At 33.2% G+C, this 20,832-nt stretch overlaps 1 protein-coding gene across 1 annotated transcript in view; it reads right to left on the bottom strand.

Moving 5' to 3' along the window:
• Positions 1 to 20,832, bottom strand: part of LOC126826874 (GRIP1-associated protein 1) — a 56,016-nt gene that overhangs the window by 7,627 nt on the left and 27,557 nt on the right. The window contains exons 24-27 of the mRNA XM_050555971.1: positions 12,670 to 12,733; positions 12,348 to 12,458; positions 12,023 to 12,116; positions 11,505 to 11,668 (exon numbers count right to left, since the gene is read on the bottom strand). Coding sequence (XP_050411928.1) covers positions 11,505 to 11,668; positions 12,023 to 12,116; positions 12,348 to 12,458; positions 12,670 to 12,733 — 433 coding nt within the window. The remainder of the gene's footprint in view (positions 1 to 11,504; positions 11,669 to 12,022; positions 12,117 to 12,347; positions 12,459 to 12,669; positions 12,734 to 20,832) is intronic.

Genomic DNA, 20,832 nt, shown 5'->3' with positions numbered 1-20,832 from the left:
ATCAGGGGCCATAATTTAGGAAGTTACGATCCAATATGCGCGAATATCGAAAGGAACCAAGATCTATCTGATATAAACATAAATTTAAAGTTTCATCAAAATTGGATCAATATTGTGAGCTCTAGAGGGTCCACAACCTTGATATACCATATTTTTAAACTATTTCTGTACAAGGGGCTGCCATTTTGCACCGCAGGTTTGGTCAACCATCATTATGGTGTAACCATGATATATCCGAACGGTTTATTAAATCGGGTAATAATCGTAACCTCTAGAGGGACCAAAAGCTAAAAAGGCTAATATCAAAAGGAACCAAGATCTTTGGGTTATAAACATGCATTTCAAGTTTCATCAAAAACCATATGAAAATTGTGACCTCTAGAGGGTCCACATGCTAAAAACGTAATTTTTTGGAAAATCAGGGGCCAAAATCCATGAAGTTACAGTTCGATGCATGCCAATATCGAAAGGCACTGAGATCTTTGAGAAATAGACCTATATTTCAAGTTTCATCAAAATGGTTAAAAATTGTAACCTGTAGAGTGTCCACAGACAAATTGTGAACAGACGGATAGGGGCGACGACAATATAGGTCAACATGAAAATTTGGGCGTATAAAAATCCAGTTGCATACAGGAACAAAGTTAATTGGATCAAAAGTTCAAAACCATCACACCATCTAAGCTTGTAAGCTTCACAGACAATTTCTCTAGGGTTGACTAATCCAGAAACCTCAGTGGTATATATACCAGTTCATAAACCTCAGATATTGCCTTAAGGGGTAACTAATCCAGGAACCTCAGTGGGATACCAGTTCATGAACCTCACTGAGGTGACCAATCCATGAACTCTCACGGAGGGTTACCTGTCCATGAACACTCATTCATGCATGCTGTTTAGTTCTTACATGACTGGGGTCATAACTGGTATAAGTCCAATTGTTGGGCATACCATTATCCAGGAAGATATGGTCTGATATGTGCGTTATGAACATACATTTCAAGTTTCATCAAAATCTGATAAAAATTGTGACCTCTAGAGGGTCCACAACCTTCGTATTACATACTTTTACACAATTTGCGTACAAAGAGCGGCCATTTTGTTGGGCAGTTTCATTTCAATTTTCCCGAAATTCTAATTCAACCTTCATTATGGTGGAATGGTGATATATTTAAACGGTTTTTAAAATCAGAAAAAAAATTGTGACCTCTAGAGAAACCGCAAGCTAAAAATGCGATTTTTCTAACAATCAGGGGCCATAATCCAGGAAGTTACGTTCAGATATGCGCGATTATCAAAAGGAACCAAGGTCCTAGTGTGTAACGGTGATATATTCACACGTTTTTTTTTTTAAATCGGATAAAAATTGTGATCTCTAAATTTTGTACAATCAAGGGCCATAATTCAGGAAGTTACGATCCAATATGCACGAATATCGAGAGGAACCAAGATCTTTGTGATATAAGCATAAATTTAGGGTTGCATCAAAATAGGAAAAAAAAATTGTGGCCTCTAGAGAGGGTCTACAACCTTGATATACCACATATTTACACCATCATCACAGTGTAACGGTGATATATTCACACATTTTATTTTAAATCGGATAATAATTGTGACCTCTAGAGGGACCACAAACAAAAAACGTGATTTTTCGTACAGTCAAGGGCCTTAATTTATGAAGTTACGATCCGATATGCGCAAAGATCTTTGGGTTACAAACATGTATTTCAAGTTTCATCGAAATCAGATCAAAATTGTGAGCTCTAGAGGGTCCACAACCTTGATGTACCATATTTTTACACAGTCAGCGTACGAGGGGTGGCCATTTTGTCCGGCAGTTTTGGTCTGATTTTCACGAAATTCGAATTCAACCGTCATTAATGTGTAACGGTGATATATTCACACGGTTTTTTAAATCAGATAATTCAAGTTTCATCAAGATTGCATCAAAATTGTGAGCTCTAGAGGGTCGTCAACCTTGATATACCATATTTTTACACTGTTTTCTTACGAGGGGCGGCCATTTGGTCCGATTTTCACGAAATTCGAACTCAACCATCATTAAGGGTCCACATGCTAAAAAAAACCATGATTTTTTCGTACAATCAGGGACCATAATTCAGGAAGTTACGGCCCAATATGCGCAAATATCGAAAGGAACCAAGATCTTTGGGTTATAAACTTACATTTCAAATTTCAACAAAATCAGATAAAAATTGTGACCTCTATAGGGTCAACAAGCTAAAAACGCGATTTTTCGTCCAATCAGGGGCCATAATCCATGAAGTTACGGTCTGATACATGCCAATATCGAAAGGAACCAAGATCTTAGAGAGATAAACCTATATTTGAAATCGGATCAAAATTGTGACCTGTAGAATGTCCACAAACAATTGTGGACGGACAGACAGGGGCGACAACAATATACGTTCACATGAAAATGTGGGTGTATAAAAACGTCTACTAATTATTAAGTAGACCTATTTTCTAGTATATACACAGAAACAAAGGATGTGCCAATTTAGTGGGTTTTTCTTCTTTATGTGTTCTTTATTCTTAACTAGTAGAGCCAAGCACTTTACACAAGTAAACAATAATGTTTTGGTAACTTATATAAATGAAAACAACTCCATATGCTAAAAGTAGGGAATTTCTATAAACCAGAACTTGCTACAAATACCACTCACCAAGAGGTTTCTTTACATACAACATTCATTAAGCAAAATTTACTTATTCAGATGAAATGAAACATAAATTCTAATCATTTATGCTAGTTTATTACTTAAAAGATACCTAGCCTATTCAGATGAAAGGTAACCTAACCATTCTTCAATAGTAAGCCACTGTAAGAAGTATCCATTTAAAAATTAAAATGCCTGCAGTACATTGCCAAGCACAATATCAACATTTGAAATCCAGCCCTTGGTGGGCACATTTTCAATGCCTGAGAACACTATGTATTTCTATTGCTTAGCAGGTAAGTCCAGAACATGTTGGTTTAAAAATTGCCAGTATACAAACCAGACAAATAATTTTCTATATTATATATACAGAAATCAGCTTGAACTTAATCCACCTATCATTGATCAAATAACTTTTATTCAAATAATCAGAGTAGTTGTAGGATTAAAGAGGGCTTAATTAAACATTATTACCATAATCTGCAATATAATTACAAAGACATTATTCAGATCAGTCTTGGTTATTAAAGGATACACACACATACATAAACACACATACAAACAGAAAATAAAACTTGTTAATTTGACCCCCATGTTGCATGTAGTAAGGATGAGCATACTATGGACCCGGAACCAACATCTTGAACTTGTGACAGCTATAAGTGTGTGGAATATGCACTATATGAACACACATTAAAATTTAGAAGAGACCTACATGTATGCCTCAAATTATCTACCAGTATTATTAATCTACCTAATCAGAATTCTGGGTATAAAAAAGTGAACTTTATCTACTGGTACCAGAGAATTTGTGTCTGCATGTTCAATAGATTTGGCTGTAGGTTTGTTATTTAATATGCTTATTTTATAATACTGACAATGTTAGTGTAAGCAATTTACTAACATATGGCTAAGATAAAGATCAGATTATTAAAAACAACCATCTATTTCTAGTAAAACATGCTCCTTATATCAACCACCTCTACTTAAAGACCTGCAACTAATTAGCAAAATAATAATCTACATCTGGACAAGCAATCTATTCATTTTTGATTTTTTTTTCTCTCACTAGACTACAGAGAGAGAAGAAGGGTTTAAAGACCACTCAACACAAATAGTATCATTTTGGGAGTAACATAATATATCTTGTGCACCAGTGTCTTTAAATTAGCATTGGGAGGAAATCGTATAACTGGGAGAAATCCCACGAGGTTAGGGAGGTGAAGCTATTCCTTGATGAAACCATGACCACTTGATTCGGTGAAGAATCTTGCTATCTACAACCCCCACCCCATTGCCTACCATTAGTTCTTCCTACAAATATTGTACTGTAGTTAACTATGAGGGAGAGTCAGTTTAAAAGACTAGAAGGGAATGAAGCTTAAAGTATTGTCAACATAAATATTGATCATTTTTAGAGCAACATATAGCTTTTTCTATGATTGTGAGCATAATTTTGCACAGAGTGGTGTTCTTGTTTACTAAAATTCCAAATGTCAAGATTTCTTAAGCTAAAGGAGAGACACAATAGACCCGTGAAGGATAAACAGCAAATTTGCTGAAGCAAGGGACACATTTTGATTGCGCTATGAATCGTGGCTACTGTTTTGTCTATATATTCACTTTTTCTTCATCATATTAACATCTTTTGTCAAAATGCAAACCATTAAATATTTCATGTGCTATTTTATTTGGCAGAGGAATCTTCATTGAAGAAATCTGCTTCCCATTTCTATCGTTCAATTAAAATGAAATGAATCACTCAGACTGGCAGACGCTCCATTTTTTCAGGAAAAAAAAAATTGTTAATCATAGCATGACTGAATTTATTTCTTCTCAGTAATGAGAGATGTAGTACTGGCATGAACAAAACATATTAGATATAAATTTCATCACCTACAATTAAATATCCAAATTAAATTGAATAAAAATGTAATTACAACATTACTAAATGATTCTCAGATTGACAGATAAGAAGAAGATAATGTTTGTATTATGTTATTATCTTGACAATGACAATGTAGTATTTACTAGTATAAAGATATTACAATTATCAACACACTTCTACAACACAGATTTATCAGAACAATCAAATTTAATAAAAATCCTACACTGAAAAGTATGAATTATGAATATGATATATGTCTTCCTGACCAATTGAAAAATTATCATCAATTGTATCTATCAATCATAAGCTTCAAAAAATAATCAGGGAGACAACCCCAATACCTTCTGATCAAAAAATTCTAAATCCCTACTAGCAGTTCTACATAAATCAACCGACAATTATGACATTATATATCAACATTAAATTTCTGTGTATAAACTCTGCAAAAAAATCTCTAGTGTTTACTATCAGTGTATTTAGCACATGAAACACTTGACATGGCTAAGTTTTTCTTTTTCAACGCCAATATGCTGTTAAATCCCTCTGGCTAGACGACAAGAAAATTAAATATTTGTTGAAAGTTTGCATCATCATCTATTAGTAATTGAACTTCCAGTTGAGAAGAGCAAGGTGTTGTTAGAGAATTTTTATACATATGTGACTTGCTAATTGGTTCTATCCTTCCACAACTTGAGCACATATTAATCTGTTCAGTAACTTTTAATGAAAAATTCCACAAACCATGCAGGCTATTTTTGCCACTCTTTTTTTAATGGCTCTTTAAGCCTCTTAAATCTGATAAGACTAGCAATGAAACCTTGACAAAGCTCTTTCAAAAACAAATTTATGAGTGTTTCCTTTGGCAGAAGAAGCACTAAGCTTGTATCTGGAGATTTAATCATAAATTTGATTTCTATTACATGATAGAAGTGTAGATGGGTTGCCATGTTAAGATAAATAATTTACCACTGTAGGCAGCTTACAGGAGGTGAAAGTTAGGAAAACATCATACACCAACCTTATAGTGTGTCAATATTTGCTTCTTTTAAGCTTCTGCTTAATTTGGTAACAGTACACAATCTCTACATGTAGTGTAAACCAGTGTTATTATTAAGTAACAGCTTACATATTCTTATGAAATTATTGTTATAACATAGCCCTAAAATAAATCATCATAACCATCTAAATTAGAACAGGCAAATATTACCAAAAATGAACTAATACCTAATGCTATTCCAAACATTACCAGTAAGAAACTAAAACAAACATTACTTGCATAAATGTACATGTACACAAAACATTACCTGCAAGAATGTACATGTACACCAAACATTACCCAAATTAATGTACATGTTTTACCAGAGTGAACCCATGCCAAACTTTACCAAAATAAACCTATTCCAAACACCACAGGATGAAACTAGGATGAATCTATTCCAAACAATACCCAGACATAAAACACACTATTCCTAATATTACCATGATGAACCAAATATGACCTGGATGAATCTATACCAAACTTTACTGAGATATATAAACTATTCCTAATATTACCAGGATGAACCAAATATTACCACAATGAACCATTACCATTACCGAGATATATAAACTATTCCTAATATTACCATGATGAACCAAATATTACAAGGATGAATCTTTACCAAACATTACGGAGATAAATAAACATTTCCTAATTTTACTACGATGAACCAGATATTACCTGGATGAATCTATACCAAACTTTACAAAGGTATAGAAGGTAAATGTCCTACTGTTCTGCTCTAACTGGGCTAATGATATCGAAGATGGGGTATAGAAGGTAACTAATCTACCAGATAATTTAATTATAACAGGCTGGCCAGTAAGAGACTGATCTGTTAATTTTGTTAAACTTAATCTTTCAAACATAGTCCCTAATTGACTTAGTTTGTATAGAGTGGACAGTAATCCCATTTCTTTATCTCTCTTTCTCGCTCAATCTAATCTTTCAATAATTAATAATTACATGTTTATGTCAACACTTTCTTAGTAGGTAATTTGGATATAAAAAGATAAATGTATGTTAAATAAATCTTGTCTCAAATATCACACTTGGAGGAAGAGGATGTTAAACCCCATGACCAAAAGAATTTGATAAATCATTAATTGGAGAGGTATATAAGCTTAGGGAATAAATATAGTTGTACAAATGTTGTAATAGTAGTGTTGAAGACCTATTCCTAGAATCTGTATACATTTCTGATACTTTAAAGGAGCTAAATTGTTAATATTTAAGACCTAGAAATTGATACAAGTGTGTCGCCACACATATAATAATGTAATATGAATGTATATGAACTGATTAACATTCAATCGTTTCTGTTTTTACTGTAATTTCTAATCAGTTATGTTCAGCGAAATATGCCAGAAATCTCAATCAAATGGCAATCTCTTGCGTCTGGTTATTCCAGTCTACGCCGATAGTATTTATTGTGCATGCTCTCGAAATAAGAATATGACGTCACCGTTTGACATGACTTGTGGAATATGTCTAGCCACGTTCTTCGAATTCCTTGTTACAAATGCTGCTGTTACACATTATGGTAAACGATTCGTGAACCAATGGTAAAATGCTTGTTTTGTCTTACATACTGGATATCAAAAGCCCATCTTTTCCCAGAAAGATCAGAACATCAATGTTGATTTAAATTGACAAATAATTTGTGTTTTCAATGTCGAAGACTTTGGATGATATTGTGTTAGAGACTAAAAGCTACTTTAACTATTCCTGTCGACTAGTTTCATTCCTAAAGAATTACACTATGTTAATTCCTAAAATGCAAAATCGACATTAAAATCAACAAAACAAATAAGTACTTTTAAAAAATGGGTGCACCTAATTTATATTGAATGTCTGTGAACTTTCTTTTTTTTTTTACAACAGAAGGATTTAAATTGGAAAGCTGTCATTGAAACAAGTGGTAATCAGATCGTTGGTGTGATATCACTGGCCAGTGGTAGCTTAGGTTTTATTTTCATCTCTCCATTATAGGTTAATCAATAATAACATGGCTATATCAGCTCTCTTCTACTGCTAGAATTTGTTTAAATAACCGATTGGTCTAAATTCAGCTTCCAGTAATAGCATGTATCACTATCTTAAAATCTATAGTCAGAAGTAGTAACTCACTATAACATGTCATATAAAGCTAGGATTTCATCATCGTCCTATCTTATTGTCAAACCTGCAAGTGAATTTCCCAGTTCGTCTGTCTGATTTAAATGGCAGCGATACTGATTTTTGTGAAATCTCGAAACTGGCAGTCATCATGGATTAAACTTAGTTAAACCAGAACCCTGACAATATACACCATAAATAAAAGGGAAAGAAAAAAAAGTTAATGTCACACTAGACTTGATTCTATTTCCGTACACATATATAAGACAAGACATTTTGAGTACAGACAAAAGTAAAATTATTTAATCTGATATGACATTCATGTGACGTCCGTTACTGTGGTTACAAGACTTGACGATTATATTGTGTTTTTGTGATAAGAGGGGTGTGTAATGAAACCATTTTATAACAGCCAGCTTATTTACATCTATAATTAACCAGCTTCATGCCAACAATTGATCTGAAAGTCCAATTTTGATTGGGTGAAAAGAAAGATGTGACAAGGATCTTGAACAGCTAATTTGACCTAAAAATATCTTGAACAAGTGCATTTGGATTTGAGTAAGTCTTAGATTGGTTGCTTCCAAAAATTAGTTTCTTTATGTTAATCTCATAGTTATAGATTATACAGCCATTGACTATATTTGGGTAAATTATATCACAATTTTATCACACTATACTATATGGACTTCTACTTTATCTTAACATGTTAATCTTATCTACCGTTGCCATAGTAACTGTAATAAATCTTCAATACCATGCATTACCAATCAAAGACTTTGTACAGACCTTTTTTTTCCTCAATAAAATGAATATTCTCAAAGCATCTTTCAATCAAGTAATGAATGAAATGCCTCAAGTAATGTCTCTCTGATTGAATTAAGTTCAATAGGAGAGATTTTTTTTATCTGTAGGCAACCAGCAAATGTACAACCCACAAGTTCATTGATTCCCATCATTAATTTTTTTTACTTCTCAAAAAATATTTCATTTCTGTCAATCAACATTTTAAATAAGATGTGCAAGCATGGCTCAAATTAACCAGTACCATTTTAAAAAAAAAATAAGGAAAACGAATTAGAACATATTGATTAGCAAAAAATGTTAATCAAAATACATGAGATATGTTACAATTAATTCAGATTTAGACCTATTCATCAAAATTCTATCAAATATAAAATGTTTATCATGTACTAGGCGTCCTGCTAATAAGTATAAATTTCTTATGAACACCTGGTAACACTTTCCATTCAGGATTTTTCGCATGTGGCGTGTCCCGTTTTGTTATTTGATTTTGCCTGTAGGTCTCAATATTTGAATACTTTGGATCTGTTGTGCTAGATTTTTATTGCCAAAGTTTAAAGAGGCATTATCACTGAAGTGGAAGGTTGCGTCAGAGGTCATACAAATGGCCTTTGACCTTGTGACATCAGACATTTGGTTAACCAATCAGCGTTGATATTTCTAGTGGGTTACCCACAGTTCCGTGCACCTCACGCCAAAAACTCACAGCAACAGATGCTTTCATTGGCTAATCCCTCACATCATCCAAAACGCGGGTTATATAACAACTCTTCCAGATCCTGTGCAGTAAAGGCAAGTAAAATGAAAATTTGAACTATAAAATACGAAAAGATATAGGATCTGTGTTTTAATCAGATTGAGTCAATTCACATTAGATCAAAAATTGTCTTTTTAACAATGGCACACCGGACCTCCATAAGCACTTATGTTTCTTTAATAATATCAAGGTCAACCCGATATACAATGATTTACATAGATTTAACCTTTGCTGTTACATGGATTTATTCTGTTCCATTGTGCTGAGCCTGCAGACAATGGATAATAATTATGGAGAGGTGGGGAATCAAGTCAGGATATTTTTAATCTTTCTGAGAATAGGTACAGATCAAAATAAGGAATAAATGTTTATATTATATTAATTAAATACAGCAACCCCAAAGTACTCCAAAACAAAATATGAACAGGATGTATCAATGAAATGAAAATGAAAAGGAGAGAGACAATACTGAATGTTACAAAATATGATGTAACTATCAACAGAAATTGTTGCCAGATTTCTCAAGTTGAGTAAAGACAAGTTTAGAGAAATTGCTGAAATTTTAGACTACTTCAAGTATATCAAGGACCACATTTACTGAATGCTAGAGAGTGCACAAGATTGTACAAAGTCAGCAAGAGCTGTAACTTTAGACATAATTAACAGAAATTGTTGAAATGTAATGAACTTTTTTGTCACACTAATCTGAACCATGCATGACATTTAAACAGATTGGTTCCAACTTTTATTACAGAACATTCATAAGATGAGTATACACCTGAATATTTTATAAAAATTGATCAAGTCTGTAAAGTGGTTACAAATAGGCTATAAACTGTGGTTGAATCTACCAGCAGACAGGGATTCTGACAATATACTACCATACTCAACATGCGATGGGTGTAAAAGCAGCTACTAAAATTCATAGATCTCCTGTCCCAAGTAACATTCTTTGACACAATAAACCATAAGAAATAAAACTGGTATCCTTTTATTCTTCATTTGCAGATTACCAGAAAAATTATTCCAAGAAATGCAAATAATTACATTTATTCAGTTGAGAGTGTTCATTCACTTGTAAAGTAAACCCTCATTTGTGTTGAAATACATGTATATTATAAACAAAAAGATATAAGGGAAATAACTCTTATTAAAACTGATAACCAAGCAATGGTCAATCTTGAATCATTAGATTTACCTGGCTGGACAAGCCTTGTATTTTAGATACTTATTTAGATAGAGATTTCTAGCACATTCAAATTATTTGAAAAAATGATGCAATGCAGCCAAACTCTACTTCCTGTTACAATATAGTACAATATCATTAGCAGTGTTTATGTCAGCCACACTCTCGCTTTCAATTTAGATTTTTTGCAATAATTTGTAAAATAATATGACAGTTTCCCCGTCTTTGTCCAACGACAAATCATACCCAATGCATACATCAAAGAACTTTACGATTTCTTTTCACAAACAACAATAACTTCTGATTTAGCGGTTAATCAACTTCTAATAGCCGCTTTAACCATTGCTTGTTTTAATATTTTCCCGAAAAGAGAAGTCAAAGCGCAGCTAATGCTTTATATTTTTGAAGAGCCTTTGGATAACCATGCGTACCATGTAAATTATTTTCTTTCGCTTTTTGAGTTGGTCAATTTTCAAATAAATTCATCGGATTAAAATTTTATTTATATAGCCTACATGTATCAAATATATAAAGAAATGCATATAAAATCAATATCTATTAAACAATCAACATTACACTGGATAAATACAATGGACGTATTGCTGTTCTTATAGGTCTATACACAGCTTGATTCAGGTGCTTACTTCATGACAAGAAGAATATCAATTTTTCCTAAATTCTGCGGATCAGAAAGGGCATTCACGGTATATATGGTGGTGTCTTACATGAGTTTCTACAATTAATGCATACTTGGTGTTATAAATAGTATCTATAAAGCTCTTTAATACACTAGCTGAAGATGTTTCTATAGTCTATCAATGTTTAATACAGAATGTTTTTAAGACTTTTTTTATTTTGTGTCGTATAACACAATGATCATTTACCTCACCTTCATGGTCTATATTAGATGATTCAACAGAGATTTATATCAGTCTTTATAGCAGTTATTGTTGTATGCCATATTTGAATTTTTATAGAGAAATGAGTCCAGGGGATGGCAAAATACAGTCAAAGTCTTATAAACAACTTACTTTTTGAAGATGCATGTTTTTAGTGAGTGTTTCTTCCACCATATTCTGTAATTTTTTGTTCATATCTTTTAATTCATTGTCTTCACCTTTATTAACGAGATCTAGAACTTTCTTTAATGATATTTTATCTTCATGTGGATGGTGATTACTAAGTCGACGATGATCTAAAACGAGGAAAAAATTTCATTTAAACAACTGTTTATCACAAACATCATATACAGTAACTAGATGATCGGTAGTCCGCAGTGAATAGAAGCCTGGTTCAAGAATTTTTGAAGAATTCGGAATTGTTATAGGCATCTATTATAGACATCTTTGATACTGGTAGTTAAACAGTTCCACATTAAATTTTAAACCAAAGGCTACAAGCAAACTTAACAAAAACATATATACAATAAATATTACTAATTTACTATGCAGAATTATATTGGAACACCAAACTAGAATTCAAATCAATTTTAAATAGCTATGGATAATTTTTAATGAAAAGTGACAAACGTCTATTATTTTTGACTGACCTGGTCTACTCTCCATGACGTAATGTTCTATGATAGCTGTTTTGCGTAAAATATCTTCTGCCATGCAAGCATTGCTCATTTCAAGATGTGCCACCTTCAAAATATATAATATTGCATAATGAGACATGTTTAATATCTTGTCAGCATATTGGTTAAGTCACCCTGAGACTAACAAGGTTTATCTGAAAGAAAATCACTGAGGAACATGCTGGAAATATTAGGAACATAATTTAGTTTGACTATATTGCCAACTTTTTCAATACATAATTTTTGATATATAAAGCAACGGACATAAATATGAACAGTTTTCTTTGAATATATTTACCTTTTCTTCAAGTTGCCAGGAGTTTTGTTGCATGCCACCCATTCTTGTTAAGAGATCACCATATTCTTGCTCCACATCACTAGTAAAACTAGTATTTGTATGGCTTGGAGACTGAAATAAAAATAAAAATATCACTTTTATAAGTATCACTATGACTTTATTGAAATTTATAGACAAACTACTGTATTTCTTTTTGTTTATGTTGCATGTTTATAAATGTATTGCATGTAGTATTACCTCAATCAAAAAGAAATGTGGCAGAATTAGTTTGTTAAATGTGTTTTTATACTGTATATTACATATCAAAATGTTATTGGTATACCTGAGGTCCACTTGCATTAGAATCTTTGTTACCACTAGCCCCAGCACCCCATGATGACACAGAACTGTAAAATAAGCCAACAAAATACTGGTTACCAAATAAACATTTTAATATTAATATATCTAATACAGGTGATGATCATTATTTTATTTTCTATTCAACTATTTATACTATCAACAGGATTTAAGTAAGTCAGTTATTGGGGCTGTTTCATTTGGATCTCCTGCATCAACAAAATATATTGAGAATAAATAAGAACATTGCCCAATCCCCCTAACTACCGTAACATTTGTTTTAGTGAAAAATGGGAAGCTGCTTGGCATTTAATAGTGTGCTACTACAATCTAAGGTTTGTACGCAGCAGGTCTACAGGCCCAGAACTGTATAGCGCAGTAGACCCATTCACTTGATCTGATATTTACGTAATATGTCTTGTCCATAAATTTGCCTTGTGTAATTGTTTGTGTGTGGTGTAGTCCCCCTGCACTTACTATTAGTCGCACTTCATTGAAAATAAAAATACTAAAAGTCAGATTTCTGATTAGGCAGATTAAAAATTAATACTGTACAAAGATAATTGCTGAAATAATTAATTTTAAAGTTTTAATATATAAAATAAATCATAAAAGCGTTAAAATTGACAAATTCAGAATTGGTAAAGTACAGCCCTTTGTTTATAACAAATATTGGAGAACTAATTAACACACATGACTACACAGATTACTAGATGTAACCGACTAATACGATGATAGATCAGTTGTATAATAAAACTATGTTTTGATAATAAATAAACCAATGAACCAGCGGCTGCCAGGCAAGATACGCGCACATTTTGCAAGAGATGGATAGAGAACAAGCTAAAAAGATAGGTTACCAGGCAACAAAACATACGCCCACAGTAGCTAAATCGTCTGAGTGGTCGACAAGGGTTGACACATATTTATTCTTTTGTAGGTAATTGGGGGCATTTACAAGACAATTTCATACAGATCAGATTATAATTTTTGGCGTTTGAGGATTCTACAAACTGAAAAAGGGCCTTAACTCTAGAAGTAATTTACAGAAAATTGTATAAGAAGAGGTGACAGCTTCATTCACACTCAACTATTAATTATTTAAATATTTACAAAGATATTTTTCAATGGTTATAGCCATTTATGCTTGTGTACAGTCTGTCGACCTATTTAAGATTATATATTGACTGTGTAACGAATATTAAACATTTACACAATAGAACAATGGTGTAGTAAATATTTTGGTATCTCTTTCACTGCTTAGACGTAAAAATTCTTAATTTTTCTTAGACTCGATCACTTTAGTCAATAAATATTGGTGTGAATAAACTAGTAACGACTATCTATCTAACTGGTTGTCTGGTTATATTTGTTGTCTATACTGTATAACTTGCTGTCTTGTTATTTGCTGTTTATATCATATAACTGACTGACTGATTATTTGCTGTTTATATCATATAACTGACTGCCTGATTATTTGCTGTCTACTGGCTGTTTGGCTATTTGCTTTCAAAATCATATTTTATAACTGACTGTGTGACTATTTGTTGTTTATATCATATAACTAGCAGTCTATATTATATAACTGGTTGTCTGGTTATTATTTGCTGTCTATATCATATAACTTACTGAATATTTGCTGTCTATATCATAAAACTGGCTGTCGGAATATTTACTGTCCATATCATTATCATATAACTGGCCATCTGGTTATATGCTGTCTATATATCGTATAATTGACAGACTGGTTATTTTGCACATTCCAATAGAATAATCCTAAAATAAAATCTCCTAGCATCCTGAATAAAAACTTTCAGTATTCTACAACAGTCTTGTCGAGTGTGTGTTGCAAGGGGATTTTACTTTGGAATTATTTTTGAAGGACTGCTTCCTTTTTGCCCTTACAGGATCAATCAGATCCACGCTGACCTGCACTGTTCCTGGGATTCTTCCACCCACTACTACTATTACTACTTTAGTAAGAAGTTTATTAGTCGCAGTCTTGGAATTATTTCCAATAGAAAGTGAAGGTTATATTTTTCATTTCAAACATGTATGTAAATCTCTGTTTGACCTGTAACACTGTATACACAATAACAATCGAAGTGGAAATAATTCTGGATGGAGCTATATATTAAGACTATAAATTTAAGAACTATACCCTGTCATCAATATTTATTTTAACCAGCGGTTGCCAGGCAAGATACGCCCACACTTTGCAATAGAATGGATAGAGAACAAACTAAAAAAAAAAAAGCGATTTTTCATACAATCAGGAGCCATAATCCAGAATGTTATGGCTTGAAATGCGTGAATATCGACATGGACCAAGATATTTTGGATATAAAGATTGTGACTTCTAGAGAGCCCACAACCTTGATAATACATACTTTTACACTATCTGCGTACAAGGAGCGGCCATTTTGTCCATCAGTTTTGGTCAGATTTGTACAAAATTGGAACTCAACCTTCATTGATTTGTAATGGTGATACAGTTAAATGTTTTTTAAAATTGAATACAAATTGTGACTTCTAGCAGGTCTACAAGCTAAATATGCGATTTTTCATAAAATCAGGGGCCATAATTCAGGAAGTTACAATCCGATATGCGCAAATATCGGAAGGAACCAAGATCTTGGGGTTATAAACATGCATTTCAAGTTTCATCCAAATAGGATCAAAATTGTGTCCTCTAGAGGGTCCTAAACCTTGATATTTCATATATTTACACTATTTGCGTACAAGGGACGTCCATTTTGTCCAGAAGTTTTGGTCTGATTTTCACAAAATATAACTAACATCTAATTAGGTTAGAAAAAAACTTCATCAATGAAGGTAGTGATAGTGATATATATTGCCAAGTACCATTCAGTCAAAATCATGACAAAATACCTACCTACAGATTCTTCTGATAGGATAGAACTACATTGGTGTAGCTAACATTTTGAATTAGAGGGCGGCGAGTCTTTCCTCATCTCTGAACTAATGAGGAAACATATCAGTAAAGCATGTCATCTGAAATGTTCATATGACAACCATCGTTCTACGAATCATACAAAGTGAAATTTCTTTCCATTCAAAGTGTTCCAGGATGGATTGATCCAAACTGTAAATACATGTCTTCTACAAAACCAAATTTGTGACTGACATTTTATACATTAAACTAGCTTGTTGGTACAATCAATACTAGGTAATGCATTACTGGATATAAAAATATATCAGTTACTTTATTATGCAGCCTTAATATAATTATATAGTTGAGTAGAAGAGTGATGTTATTGGGAAGAAAGTAATCCAGCTACGAATCTCAACTGACAATTCCCTACAATCATACTTCATTATTTCATAGTCCACTAGCTCTTTTACTACTCCACAGATGAATATTCATCAACTTGGAATCAATTTGTTGCTGGCAGTTAATGACAACACTGTCAAGATAACAGAAAGAAAGAGAAGCCAGTGTAAGAATCGTGAAGGACAAGCAGCTCGTTTGAGTTAATTAACGAAGACATCCATCCATCATCAAGATCTATAGACATGTGTTTGATTAAACAAATAACGACCAGTTAGAATTATGTCCACAGTATTCATTTAGTACAGGCAATGTAGTGCAATGATCCATAAAATAACCATATTACATGGTACTAGCAGACATTAACTTTTTCCCTACATATAGTATACACTGTCTTCACCTATGTATTTGTGATATTTATTGTAATTTAAACAGATACATTTGTCATGTGGATATAAGTCAAAATGTTACAATAATGACAAAATTGGTTATAGATGTTAGTTCACTATCTTTTTTTTCAAGAATATATTATTTTGATGATTCATTTGTATATCTAACAGGCGATGGCACTGAGCATAAAAAATACAAGTATAATAATTTCTTATAATGAACTTAAGACATCATTTCTAGAATTAAATTTTAAAAAATCAGAGTGTGTAAAATTGGTTCTATTGTCTATTTAACATTAATTCTGAATCTGATCGTTTTTCTGTGTCTGTAAACTGAGAATTTTTTCTTTAAAAAAGAGATATGGGACAGAAAAAGATGGATTGTCAGTGACATAGTTTTAGAAAATACAGTTAACTAGGCTATGTCGCCCCTCACATACACACAAATTGTGTTCCGTCAAAAAAGGCGAGTTGGACAAAAATCATTTATTAGCTATGTTCCTTGAATGACATTTAGAAGTAGAGGTATAATATTCATAATAACACAACTTTATGGATTTACTACTTCTTAGTTTATTACATGCAACGTTTATTACATGTATATTTAAGAGAGATAGTGAAGTCATATACTTATTTAAAGGGAAATGGTTGTTGTTATAAGTCTTATTAATCATATAATGTTATGATTTGATTGTTAATTTGTTTTTACTCATGGATGTACTATAAATGTAAGGTTATTATTCATTATTGATCATTGCTTGACATAGGCGTACTGGCTCGATGACAGTTAGGGGGGCAGAACCCGAAATAATTTTCGGTGTACAGACAGCGGCGCCGATCTTCCTCAAGAGGCGAAGAAGCAGAGCTCCCTCCAAGAAAATTTTTGAATATTTGACGGCTGCAAATATAATTCCCTGCTATTTCAGCCCGTGAACAAAGCAACTTCAAAGTGGTCTAATATAGCCTAGTAATTAAGATGGCTGACTCGAATTCCAATCAAAAGATCAATCGTTTACAGTCCACGGAGACGGGACCGTTTGGAGAAAATTTGACAGCCGCATACGCGTTTTCCTGCTATTCCAGTCTGTGAATACAGCAACTTCAATTTGGTCCAATATAGCCTACCTGGCTGACCCGAATTCCAAACAACCAATCAATCGTCGCGGGGTATGGGGGGGGCCTCACACTCCCGGAGAAAATTTTGAAAATCTAACCACCGCAAATGCGTTTTCTGCTATTCTAGCCCGTGTAAGCAACTCCAAATGTATCCAATGGTTTTGTAACCGAAATCCCATTCTGAATCCCAACCATCCAATCAGACCGTTGCAGCTGCATTTACAAATAATAATCGATGCTCGAAAAATGTCGCACAAAGTAGAGTGGCTCCAGACAAAATGTTTTAATCCATAGTCAACTCAGTACAAATTTGTGGTATTCAATTAAAAGAAAAGTAAAATTAGTGTTTTATTAGGGCTCAATGACAGTTAGGGAAGAAAAACTAGAAATGCCGAAAAAATTTCAGGTTTACAGACAGCGAAGCCGGTTTTCTTCGAGAGGTGATGAAGCAGAACTGACCTTGTATGGACCCCCAGAAAAAAATTTTTGGAATATTTGACGGCCGCAAACGCGTTTTACTGCTATTCCAGCCCGTAAAATTAGTGTTTTATTAGATTTCGGGCACTTTATTTTGCCAAGTAGATGAAATAAAAAATGTTTTTTTCACTTTACCCTTCTGCCCGAAAAGTCAGCTTTCCCGAAAATAAGGGGGGCAGCTGCTCCCCTGGCTCGTACGCCTATGTTGCTTGATAAAGATACCTGTAAGAGTATTGAAACATTGTATGTAATAAACTAAGAAGTAGTAAATCCATAAAGTTGTGTTATTATGAAAATCATTTATTAGCTGTTAGAAACACTCCAGACCATTCGTAAGTCAGAGGACTTAAGTCAGGATAATTGAATCTATACCCCATCAGAGTGGTTTCTATAAAAACAATTCCAAATAAGCTTTAAATTGAAAGAATACAATTTATTCACAATTTTCAAGTCCGCTCTATTTATAACAAGTCAACAGTGAGGCTGATGTCCCCCCGCCGAAAATTTCCGAAATAAATAGATGGCACATAATAATTAATTACACATGTTTATCTTTTTCAAAAGTATCAAGCAATCAAACTGATTATCAACTATACACTAAGTTTCATCACTCTCTATCAGATGGAATCAAAGTCAAAGAAATTGCTGAGCTTTGCTTAGCTTTAGGGGAAATGTTAATCATTATATTCACCCAACGAACATCAACATCAAGTTTAAACATTCTACCTCAATTAAAAGCAGAGTTGTTATGTTCCAAAGTCTTGATCAATCAAATTGCTTATCGCTCCTTAGCCTAAGCAGGTAATTCTCATCAAACTTTGTCAAGGAAATGCTAAAATGAATCTATACTCAGAGTTTCATAGCTCTCACTTAATTATAACCAAAGTTATCGTGCCCAAAAGCATCAACCAATCAAACTGCTTATCTCTGCTTACCGTAAGCAGACAATGTTTATCATCAAACTCCATCAAGGCATTCACATAATGACCGCCTACACCAAGTTTGAACATTCTACCTCAATTCGACCAATCAAATTGCTTATCGCTCTGCTTACCTACAGCAGAAAATGTTTATTATCAAACTTAGGCATGGTATTGATGTGATGAAACTATACACCAAGTTTCATTACCCTCACTTAATTAGAACTAAAGTTATCGTGTCCAAAAGCATCAACCAATCAAATTGCTTATCTCTGCTTACTCTTAGCAGAAAATTCTTATCTTCGAACTCCATCAAGACATTCACCTAATAAACACCTACACCAAGTGTGAACATTGTTGCTCCATTAGAAGGAGAGTTATTGTGTTCCAAAGTCTCGACCAATAAAATTGCTTACCCTGAGCAGAAAATGTTCATTATCAAACTTAGTCAAGGTATTGATGTAATAAAACTATATACAAAGTTTGATCACTCTCACTTAATCAGAACTAAATTTGTGTCCCAAAGCATCAACCAATCAATTTGCTTATCTCTGCTTACCCTAAGCAGAAAATGGTCATCTTCATCAAGGCATCGACCTTATAAACACCTACACCAAGTTTCAACATTCTAGCTCAATTATAAGGCGAGTTATTGTGTCCCAAAAAGTGTGACGGACGAACAGACGGACCCATTTTAATAGTCCCCTGCTTTCTTCAAAAGGCGGGGACAAAAAAGTTAAATTATGCAAATACATCAACTTCAAATAAATGTTTGCGAAAATGAAAACATGTACACAGGATCTCGGGATTCCGCCTCCACCGAATTTCAACACACTGTTCCTTGCCCAAACATGGGGAAACCACATTGGCAAAAAATCCTGAGGAACTCTCTCAGTGAACCCAACACCAGTGCCACTGCCTGCACCTTAACACCGAGACACTCTGGCTCACTTATAAACAATGTTAATCACTTTGAGGTATATATATGCACAGCTCAATGGTTAATCCTGAGAGGCATTATTATTATAGTGAAGACATATACATGTATATCCAAAAGAAAAAATAAATTCCAACAGAAGAGGGGCATTGCACATCCCTGCACTGCCATTCTGTATCCATGCCTGTAGCCTAATTATTAGTATTACACTATAAACTTACTTAATGTCTTTTTTGTATTTAAAAACCTTGAGTTTGATTGGCATTCAGATTGACAGTATTATAGTTTATTCTAAATGACAGTCATTTTGAAGGAAGCTTATTAATTCACAGAAAAGTGGCTGTTGATTGACTACATGTATATTCTAGGGTAAATATCAATGGTAAATTAGGATTCGAAATAAGCATTAGATTTAGATAGTACAATATAATCAATAACACTATAATTAGCATCTTTGGTTGTCCCACACTAAAACAACAAATGACCACTGGTCATCTAATTGGCAGGGTAGTCAATTAATGATTGTAGCTTGTATCCACACAAGATATACAAATTGCATACTGTCCCGATATCATTAGATTCACCACATCAAACATGAAATATTCCTACAGTCTAAAATCTGCAAACTAGCATCAAAAACTATATTCATTACTGACACTTTAAATACCATAGAATAATAAATTAAAAAAGGGCACATCCATGCATTCAAAGACGCCTCACAGTCTGCTGATTTATACTAATTGTTAACAAGTGGATGAAGCCAGTGCAATTAATTAACTGCTGCAAGTAACATCTAATTCAGTGAAGTGTCCATTATTGTGGGTTAGATAGAATAAAAAATTATAGCGGAATTCATTAATCAGACATAGAAGTTAAATTTGATATTTACAGATTACCCAGTAATCTAGTAGACAATGACAGCTTTTTATGCGATGATAAGTTAGCATCAACTTTTCAGAGTACTGGTTAATCCATGATCAGTTAAGCTCTAAACTGATTTATGAACAGTTAAATTGTA

The sequence above is a fragment of the Patella vulgata genome, chromosome 7 (genome assembly GCF_932274485.2).
Source record: "Patella vulgata chromosome 7, xgPatVulg1.2, whole genome shotgun sequence".
Classification (NCBI taxonomy): domain Eukaryota; kingdom Metazoa; phylum Mollusca; class Gastropoda; family Patellidae; genus Patella; species Patella vulgata.
Note: the sequence above shows the minus strand (reverse complement) of the source record. Positions and strands in the feature narration are given on the sequence as shown.